The 11225-nt window shown below is 38.9% G+C and overlaps 1 protein-coding gene across 2 annotated transcripts in view; it reads left to right on the plus strand.

Moving 5' to 3' along the window:
* LOC117408967 (AN1-type zinc finger protein 5-like) overlaps positions 1-3744 on the plus strand; it is a 33156-nt gene extending 29412 nt beyond the window's left edge. For both annotated transcript variants that reach the window (XM_058996417.1, XM_034014441.3), the window contains 2 exons: positions 1538-1666; positions 1992-3744. In XM_058996417.1, coding sequence (XP_058852400.1) covers positions 1538-1666; positions 1992-2140 — 278 coding nt within the window. In that variant the 3' untranslated portion in view covers positions 2141-3744. The remainder of the gene's footprint in view (positions 1-1537; positions 1667-1991) is intronic.
* The last annotated feature ends 7481 nt before the right edge of the window (positions 3745-11225 follow it).

Consider the following 11225-nt stretch of genomic DNA (forward strand, 5'->3'; position numbering starts at 1 on the left):
GCCTTTTAACAGCAGAGTTGTTTTAAAGGCAATCGTTGTGGATGGTCTGGGGTGTCCAGTTTCAATAAGTGGGCTGTTTTAGCTTTATAGGGAGCTGCACTCAATCTGAAATAGAAATGGTGAAAGGTTCTGTTACTTCTAACAAATGGTGTGTGGTTTACTAACATGTGATGGATTTGTACGAGCGATTTGGAACAAGTTGAGATTGTTTGTAATGAAAACGTGGATAGAAGTATGACCCTGGCCTGAACCTGCCTTTTAACCTTTGGATGTGTTCTTGGTTACCTTGCTGTTTATGTCTCCTGTCTAAGTTTAGCAGAGGTGTTAATCATTGCTTGATCAGCACTGTTGCATCAAGCATCTGAAAACTAAACACAGATGTCTGCAGACATTAACCCTTAGCGGTCCATTTATTCGGCGCGTCTCAGGTGTGTCAGGTCCAATTTATTTTCACATGCGCAGTTTATTTTAGACGCGCTGTTTAAAAGTATTTATTTTCACAGTAAAACAGGTTTAAAAGGCACTGCATATCAACAGGGCACTCAGTACTGCATCTCCAGCCCCGCCCCACCCCTTGTTCGCTATATTTTTCAAATATCTCTTGATAAAAGTACATACCGATAAATCATTTCTTGATCACTCGTTTTATCACCATACTCCTCAATAATGCGATCCAAGTCGTTATTTTATTACTATAATCTAAAAAAATCTCTGCAAATGTCTGTGATGTTCTTTGAGTGCTGAATGCGGAAGCAGCTATCTTGTTTGTTTATGTCCGTGTTATCTATGTGGTGTCGGGGCTATCTGTATTCATGAGATACGCCCCTTTTTTTTTCGGCTCCTATCGGTCTCCCTCGGCCATTGAATGGTTTTTCTCAGCTTTTTCCGGAGAAAAAACAACTAGAGACTTGTTTTTTGCGTCTTTTTAATGATGTCGGACATAGAACCGCAAAGGGTTAATATGCTGGAGAATATTCTATATTCTTTACTAAAGGTATACAATGGATTAAGTTAAGTACATGTTTATGATGAGGGTATTGTTATAAGGGAAAAATAAAGCTGCCACGCTTAAGCCCCATCACGTTCACATCTCAATATACAGTATAGTAAGGATTTTCAAAGATTGTCAAAAATATCCATTGAGCATAGCTGGATAAAAAGTGATTTTAGATTAAATTGTTTTTAAACTGACAGTCCTGGGGCAAGAATACAAGGGTAAATATACAGAAACATCATTCAGACAAATTTCATAAACAAGAACAAGATACTACAATTCAGAGCATTGAGCTGCAGTTAACCAGTAAACCCCTGCAGTTTGCAAGTTTATTCATACCAGACAAGGCACTATTTTCTGTGCTTTTTGTAATTTCTTAGGTTTTATGAGTCATCTGAGTGGTAAACATTTGCCTACTGTGCCTTCGTCTTTGCACCATAATTTTAGAAACTGTTCATACACTTAATTTGAATAAGAACAGTTTTCTTATTGAAATGTTTTCAGTGTCATTGAATTCAAATGAGACATTCCTTTCATTCACAGTTTTAACTCAGCCTACTGCATCAGCTTCCCACCCCAGTGCACCAGGAAGTGATGAAGCAAAAGCCCCAGAACTGCCCAAAACAAGGAAGAACAGGTGTTTCATGTGTAGGAAGAAGGTTGGCCTAACAGGTGAGATGGGAGATTCTCTTATATATATATATATATATAATTATTATTTTATTATTATTATTTATTTCTTAGCAGACGCCCTTATCCAGGGCGACTTACAATCGTAGGCAAAAACATTTCAAGCGTTACAATACAAGTAATGTTAGCAATGTTAGATTATGCAAATGAGTATTTGTCCTCTAAAGAGTAGGTTCTATAAAATTCTATTAAAATATTTTTTCAAGAATAATACAGCAAATAAAAAAAAAATGAAAAGACGGTTACAAAGTGTTCACTCTTTCTTTTTTTTTTTTTTTCTTTTTTTTTTTTTTTTTGTTTGTTGCAGGTTTCGGTTGTCGCTGTGGAAATTTGTTCTGTGGACTTCACCGTTACTCTGACAAGCACAACTGCCCATATGATTACAAAGCAGAAGCCGCAGAAAAAATCAGGAAAGAAAACCCTGTTGTTGTAGCTGACAAGATCCAGAGAATATAAGGCAAAACCTTACCAGGCTGAACAGCGGATAAAGGACATTTTTTTAAATTATTATTCTGATCTCAAATCCTATTCAGAGCAGATGCATGAACAATTTTTTTTTTTTTTTTTTTTTTTAACTTTTGGTGTATGTTTTTGTTTTTCCTTCTGGTTTGAAAAAAAAAAAAAAAAAAAAAAACTGCAGCCCCGGATATTTCAGGAGATCTGAAATACTGTCCTACAATTTATTTTTGTCCTCAAACTCTTGATAGATCTCCTTTGAAACCTGCATTCATCTTCGTGCCAAAAATGGAATTGGATATTCATCATATTCATAGTCATATTCATTGTTTTGCTTCTTTTTGTAAAGCAAAGCTATGAAAATTGTGTTTCTGTTTGATTGGATCGATGTCTAAATACCAACTTTATTACTGCTAGAGTTACAGAGGCAGACCTGAGATACACAATGCTTGTTCTGTTCATTGTTTTACAGTTGTAGTCTGACAAAGGCGTGGCACATCTAAACACAGATGATCCATCTTTGATGTCCTTGGTCTTTTCTTCATTAACATAACATATTCAACCAAGAAAAATCTTTATACCACCCTGCTGCTTTCTTAATTGTCTGACTGCATCTGAACAAGTAGTTAAACATGTTTTGTCACTGGTCAATTTGTAGCGATACCTTAAATAATACTTATTGATGTTTCAAAAACATGCCTGTAATTTCTAAGGCATTTCTCCCTGGTGGTTCCCTTCCATTGAAAGCTTAAAGTATTATTTTGCTAACAATGTACAATGACATCTTGGTTCATAGAGCTATTTTGAAATGAGTGGGGATAGTGACTAATATATGCATATATATGCAGCATATGCATTCTTATTGTAGTTATTAATTTTGTGATGCATATTTGATGCCTGGAACAGTGCCCAGTAGTCTGCCTTTTACTAGGGTATAGAAGTTAGGTATTACTGGATGTAGCTCTGCAACCCATGCTATATAACAATGTACAATATCTGACATTAAGAAATGGCAATATACTATAATAATGGGTGTTCAATATTTTCACTTCTGTTCAAAATTATTTTATTTTTAAATTTGTATGATGTGTAGAGGTTGTGCTGATACATATATAACATTTATGTGTGTATATAGGTATGCGAGACACACTGTCACTCATACACACCTATTTATTTGTATACACGGGGTACGATGACAATAGCTAAACAACATTTTCTTTGATTTCACAACCATCTCTATTACTCTAGGGTGTCCATTGGGATTAATGACCAAGGTATTTAAAACTAAATGTGTTCTCGCCTCATTACCATAATGTTTTAATTGGACCCATAGTGTTGTGTGCATGGTTCTTTGACCAGGATGAAGTTCATTAGGCTCAACACTAAAAGATTATTTTCCTGTATTCCCAGTAATATGAACTCCCTGTTCCCATGTATTTTTTCCATGTGCTGCACAGAAGGGGTGTCTGAGATTTTGGTAGGATCCTACTGCATGTAACAAAGCAAAGGAACCTTTTAGTGTTTTGACAGGGTTAATGAGCATCGAGGCAGGAAGAAATAAACTAACGGGTGAAAATAAAGTCTTGGAGAAAAATTGAAAAAGATATGAACTGCAAAATGCGTGATGATGATGATGTTATGTTAATGACAGGATTTATATATATATATATATATATATATATATATATATATATATATATATATATATATATATAATATATTAAAGCCTTGGTTAACTACACCTTTTACATTTCCTAAATAAAATGTTTACAAAGCTTCAGCAACATTAGGAGACACCGTTGTATTTTTTTTTTTTTAAAACAAAACAAAAAAAATATCTAAAGAATTTTATAATTATAGAAGTATTTTTGGTTTTTTCACAGTCCACTTTAGATGTCTGATGGGGCTTGTACAAACCCAACTGGTTGCAATATGAAAATCTTGGATTTGGCCCCTGTATACATGTATACCTATTTAGTTTAAATTAGCAGTGTGGTAACACATATTCTTGTAAATCGATTCCTATGTATATTTATATATATATATATATATATATATATATATATATATATATATATATCTATATTATATTTTTTCTTTAGTTTCATGTTTCTTATTTGGCTGCCTGGCATTTTGTTTGTTTCTCATACAGGGATGTGAGCTTTTGCTTTAAAATTGTAGGTATTCATTCAGTTTTTATTTTCTTTAGTTATGCAAATTTGTAAAAAGTGTGTTCCTATTTATGTATTGCATATAATCTTGCTACCCAGCATTAATGCAAAACTGTATTATGTAAATAAAATGATGTACAGAGACAATATGTTTGTGACAGTTTTGTAACAGGAAGTCTGCATGTATTCTTTCCTCCATCCTCATGCAACATTTTCTTGTATGAAGAAAATATGATAATATGATAATAAGGTACAGTGGGGGAGTTTCCATGTGCGGTTATTTACATGTGAAATGGCGATGCACGTTTGGGAAAACAGCTCGACAGAATCCGGTTTGTGACCTGAAAATAACGGCCACAGAGAGTGATTGGGTAAATCTCATTTACCTGTGAGCGTAATGTAAAACGTGGGAAATCCATGCCCATTTTCACATGGAACCCCACATTTCACGTGAAAATGTCCATTGCTCCCAATCCAGAACGCTATGCATGTCTAATTTGCATATCAACCTCCTCCTTTCCCCATGATGTCGGGTCTTCAAGTAAAATAAACTGAGCCAATGGAAACCCGAAATGTAGAGGGTAATTTTTCATTTGGCTCGAGCACAATGTCTCGAGAAAAATTGAAATACACATAGAAAACTCCCCCATTGTTACTAAGATTCACATCGGAGGATAATGTACTTTAGAGTAAGGTCTGTAAACCCAAGATAAATAGTGAACATCTTCCCGACTACCCTTTTATGTCCACAGGCTTAACAAGACACAGGTTTTAAAGCTTGGCGCACACAATATGAGACAGAACTCCCAAAAGTGCCTGCCAAGGTAAAACTAGTCAGAAGTGTTTTACATGACTCTTTCTTCCTACCAAAAAGAGATTTGTAGCGAGATCTGGTTGTAAAGGTAACAGCACTACAGTGTGACACTGTTAAATCCAAAAAGCTAGTCCTTTCAAGTAATTTGACACCAAACTACACTGTTTTAAGTTATAGTAATGGGATATTTTCACAGTGCCCTCTCTCTTTGGTTTTTAGAATTAGCTTTAAGAAATGACAAGGCAGGTTTAAATGTTTGAGGTTTTGCTGTGCATTCATATTTCATTTGTGGTGTACATTGTGTCACTAGGCAGGGCATGCTCTTCGCAAAAAGAGATGGAACACTGACTGGAGGGGGGGTGCATCATGCCCCCACAAGAATACATTTTGGTTCAGTGATTTTTGAAATAGCAAGGACTGCATGAGAGAGACCGGATGATGATGCATTGGGTTAGGAGTGACAGGTTTGTTGAACAAGCATAAACTCCTCATAATTTCTGTGTCAGTTTGAGAGGTATAGGAGCCTGGGTTGTTAAATGTAGCTGTATGAACTGTGATGGATGTCAAAACTGGCACTGCAATGCGAGTCATTAGGTTTAGATACCTTCAGGGTTCCAATACATTTTTTAAACTCCCTCCAGTGAAGTCATTTTAAATATTAGCCTTTTGGTGAGATTCGAGGGTGTGAGCCGGGGCTATTAATTGCCGTCTGTCGTTACCAAACTCCTATTTAAACCCTAATCACACACACCTTCCCTGTCTAGTGTTTTTTGTTTCAGACTGCGTCCGATTAGTGACTTAGCTGTTCAACTTGCTTCAGCCTAGCATTTTGCTTTAAACAGAATAACAACTCACATATTTGAATTTGGTCCAGCAATATCAAAACATCATCGCCTTGCTTCCTTGTCTGATTAGGACGATTTCGAACAACTCATTTTTGATCATTCCTGTAGTGAAGTTAGTTCTCAGCCTCAGTTTCCTTTTCGCTGGCTTCAGCAACATCAGTCGCTAGCCAACCCAGCAACTATGCCACGCCATTCAAAGCGCCGGTCTCATACTCAATCCCCACTGCAACTGCACTACAAAGATTGGCCCATCTCCAAACTTCTAAAAGCTCTGTTTGATTAATGCATCAACATCTCGCCAGCAGTGATCACCTGGCCCTTTTCAACTCTTACTTCAAAGTCAACCGCAGAGCCGTCTTTCCTCCCCGCCTGCAAGCAACATTAAGCGGACATACCGCTCCTGACTTCAGAGCCTTTTCAAATTCAATCCGGAGACCCCAGCTCTCCACATCCATCAGAGTATCTTCGATGATTTAAAAGACCTCATCCAGCCTATAACAAACTCCATCTCAACCATCAACGATCGGCTTGACAACTTAAAAAAACGAGGCTAACTACAATCATCGGTGGCCATTGCCACCTTTCCTCCATCTTCAAATCCTGCAGTAGCTTCCACTTCCGGCTCCTCAGCCTTGGTCCCGCTATCGACTTTCCAGAGTACAACCTGGCATCAGCAACGGCTTCCGGTTCCCACTCAGCAGGTAGCATTAAGCACCATTCTCTTTCAGCCAACGTTGGGAAACAAATAAAGGTAAAAACATAAATCTGGTCTCCATACTTATTGCGACCTCTGAGTTTTTGGACCACTGTGTAATCAATTGCGGTGCTCTTTCAGTTACCCTCAAATCCCGTGACCCACGCCTGCTGAAGAATTTAACCCTGGGGGAGTTCGTCCTCGCCTTTTCCATTTACCGTGACGTTCTCTGCTCAGTTTACCCACACCGACACGAGCTGGATCAATATCTATTCTACATCGTGCCACTCTCTGTAAGAGAGTGGGGTACCATGTTATTTGAATACCACAAAGCATTTTCAGCTAAAGCCGCTTCTATTCTAACTTCAGATAACCACATCATCGACTGGTCTTCACCAGACTTAGATCTCTTTAACCGCATATTCAGCGGGCTACGAGCTAATGCTTGTGGCGTCTGCGCTTCTACTGCGCATCCTACCTCCCTCTGACCAAAACCAGCAGCTGGCTCAATAAAATCTGGTCAACGCTCCTCCCTGCCTCGCTTTTATATAAGATTATGTGCTCCAAACCCCATCCCATTCATCAGCTCCACTGAATACATCCACAACTCAAGACAGATACGATTGCAACATCAACTTCTCAGGCGCCAAACAGATCTGTAAAAATTTTAATACTGCTGTCTGTTACTGCAAAACCTGCAAATATCTACACATCTGCAGTTTCTGTAGGGATGCTCATGCGAAATCCATCTGCCCCTCTGTTCCTAAATGTCAATCAAAATACTATTGGTCTCCACTTCCATAAATATCCCAGCAATAAATAAAGCACTTCAGCATCATCCAGACAAACTGTTCACCTCCTATCTCACAGATGGCTTGTCAAAGGGATTCTTCACTGGACTTTCTGAAATCCCATCATCTTACATATGCAAAAATCTGTGTTCCGCCCTAATCGAGCCAAAATCTGCCAGCTCTCTCGTTCAAGCCGAAATCAATAAAGGCTTTATGGTCGGTCCATTCATAGCCCCCACTTTCCCAACCTATCGCATTAACCATATAGGCATTGCAATTCGCCAATATTCAGGAAAGAAACACCTCATCATCGACCTATCAGCTCCTCGAGGAATCAGTACAAGTAGTATAAATTCTCTCATTCCACACGATCAATTCTACCTGCATTACGTCAAACCGACATCACAGACGCATTCAATGTTATGTCCATCCATCCCTCCGTTCGCCACCTGTTTGGCATCTGCTGGGAGGGCGAATATTACTTTGCTACCCAGCTTACATTCGGCTGCTGCAGCAGCCCAAAAATATTTAACAAGCTCTCAGAAGCACTTTTCTGGTTTCTTCTCAACTCATACCACATTCCATTCCTCCTCCTCTTAATGGAGGACTTCCTCCTCATATCTCCTCCATTAGACCCTCCAGCACAGGCAATCACCAATTTAAAAAAAAAACTCTTTTCTGCTGTTGGTGTTCCTCTTTCTGAAGCCAAAACCATCAGCCCAGTCAAGTTACTAGAATTTCTAGGAACTACACTCGATACTGAAAATTTCGAAGCCAGACTTCCTCCTGCCAAACTGGAATGCATTCGCTGTCTCGTTAATAGCTTCCAAATCTCCTCATCCATCAAAAAACGGGATCGACTATCTCTCCTTGGTCACTTCAACTTCGCTCTATGCATCATCCCCCAGGGTAGAACATTCATCTCTTGTCTTCTTATCAATAGACATTCTTCATTCCTTAATTTCTACCTCCGGAAAGGCTGCTTCGGTCCATTCGACCAATTACATCACGGACATTTCATTCAATTAAAAAACCAATTCCCCATTATGCCCTTACGCTGCCATGACAAAGTATGTTTCCTTTAAAAAGCCCTTCCTCCCATCAGAACCGCTATTCACTCACTCCTCCCGCTCAATCATATCCCGACATTGGTTTTCAGCACATTTAAGCACTGTCATCTCTAGAGCAGGCCTTTCACCATAAATCTATACACCCCATTCATTTAGAATCAACGCAGCCACTTCAGCAGCCAGCGCTAACATAAATCTCCACTTAATAAAAAATATCAGCTGCTGGTCTTCATCAGCAGTAGACACATATATTTGCACATCCCCCTGCAAGTCACCACAGCCCACCAAAAAATAGCTAGCATGTCCGGAGTAGGGGCTACCTGTTCGCCGGGGCTATGAGAGATTTTACCCTATTTATAAAAGGTTTGTTTTCCTATCCACTGAGTGGCAGGTAAACACATAAACCACCACAAACTAACCCTTTCTAACCCCCCTCTGTTTGTCTTGTATGTTAATTTCTTCTTCGAATTTATGTTATGCATTGGCACGTCTTCTGCTGTTTGTCCCACAGAGAGGTTCTGCGGGGAGCCGGGGGTCCATTCTTTGTGGGGTAAGTGATCGCACTTCCCCGACCTCGGGTCAAGCTACGCTTCCTCGACCTTCATTAAAGGGAGGTTCTCACAACGTGAGTCAGAGGGTACCCCCGGCCACACTATCCTTTCGCAGCTCATGCGCTTTTCTTACCTCATCACATTGAGGCTCTATCCTATATTTAACCTTTCGGAATGTGGACCGCTTTAATCTCTCAGTGCTCAAGTCCTGACTAACCCATCTACTAACTTACTAACCCTCTGCTCCCAGCTTCGGAGGCCATGCCTCACCTCATTCGAGGGCAGCACCATGTCGGTCAGGGAACCCTATACTATCACTTCCTTTCAGGTCTCAGCAGCGCCAAAACCTATTCTCTCACCCCGCGAGGTGACTCTGCCGTATCAGAACTTTCTAATGTTTTTTCAGATCCTCTGGGCCACAGCCTTCAAGATCAAGCCCTCTCCTCCGCTTAGGACAGCTAGGTCAGGGATCTCTTTTTTATCCAGGCCACAGCATGTCAGGCTTTCTCCACCCGCTACTGTCTCACTAACAGCTCGTTCTGCCTTCTCTGTCCTACCCGATAATCCCGGCGAACGCCCCGTGAAATGAGATAGATATACAGCCCTTTTCCCAAAGCTTTAACTCAGGAGGAATTAAATATTGTATTCATGAAACTACGAATACCAAGCTATTTTTATTTATAAAAACATATTTGAGTCTTTTTTTTTGATTAACAAAACTGCTTTTGTAATCTGTTTTATTGAATAAACAAGCATGTCTTATTGCTAAAATTAATAAGCCTGTGTATTTACAGACCTCATTTCACTGTATTTTAATTTTATTTAGGGATGTTAACCACTTCAACTCCAGATTTAAAAATGAAACCCCTTCCCAGTTAACAGATTTTGATAATAATAATAATGTTTTCAAACTTGTAATTGCTATAAAATGTTAACATATGATAAATAAAACACAAATAAATGACCTAAACTGTGTTTTTCATTAACCCTTTATGCTCCTGTGTACTACATACCCATATTCAATATAGAGATAAAAACACTTTTTTTTAACAATGAAAACAAAAACGCTACTAATAACAGTAATAATCAGTAAACAGTAATTATCAAATATAAAGCAAACAACATCAAAACGTGTGCCATTACCAACTTGCTCTGTGTCATTTATTGAAATTTTCAATTCAACAAAACCCGGGGTTACCTTCGCAACCACTGCACATTTTTCTTTTGTCTTTTCTTTTGTTTTAATTTTCGTAGCAGACCCTGTACCTTTTTTACGGTGTCTGCTTTGCTTGTGTTGGAGGGATAGTCACAAATGCATGTACACAGCTACTTTGTGCAGGCATTGTGATGGATCTGCCTGCCGCATTGCCTGTACCCAGTGCTGTGTTTTGATAGTATTTCGTCACAGTACTGCCATTTCAAACCAAACAGCTTCCCGTTTGCAGCTGGCTTACCTGTAAAGTAGCTACATGCTCTTTTGTTTGTACAGTTTGTACTGTTCTTGGCTCCACATCCTCTTCATCATCATCACCAAGTGATAAGTCCTCATCACTGTCAATGGTATCGAAATCCTCCGAACCAACTTCACTCCCGTTGCTCATTATAGAAAGACCATTGACATGTTTAGCTTTCGCTAAAAATGATATAAACTACAACTAAACAAGTAAAACAAATAATAAAACAAAAAATAATAATTTAAAACACTATATATATTCTTGAAAAAGTTGAATGGCTTCCTGCAATATATCTCAGCCTTCTAAACGCCCACAGCTAGATTGGAATCGCTACATGACACGCAGTTGGATACAAATGTCACCTGACCCTTCCCCCGACTTTCATTGCACATTCCACAGTACTAGCACTGCCTTAGAGAATGAAACCTGAAACGCTAGACTGAGAAACCGATCATAGAATAGAATGGGAAACTTGACGTACGCAGGTACGGCATGGTACTGTAAGTGGGTTTTCATTTGACGTACATGCGTACGTCATGGTGTTGAAGTGGTTAAAGGGCGATCATTAAATCCACCCTGGTAGAAAACAGCAATGGGATAAAAATATGCAGTATTAGACCCTGCCACCAAGTAAAACATTGTTTATTAAGGTTGGAAAATGTATAATGGCACCAACTATCTCCCCTATAATGATT

This window comes from Acipenser ruthenus, chromosome 2 (assembly GCF_902713425.1).
Source record: "Acipenser ruthenus chromosome 2, fAciRut3.2 maternal haplotype, whole genome shotgun sequence".
Classification (NCBI taxonomy): domain Eukaryota; kingdom Metazoa; phylum Chordata; class Actinopteri; order Acipenseriformes; family Acipenseridae; genus Acipenser; species Acipenser ruthenus.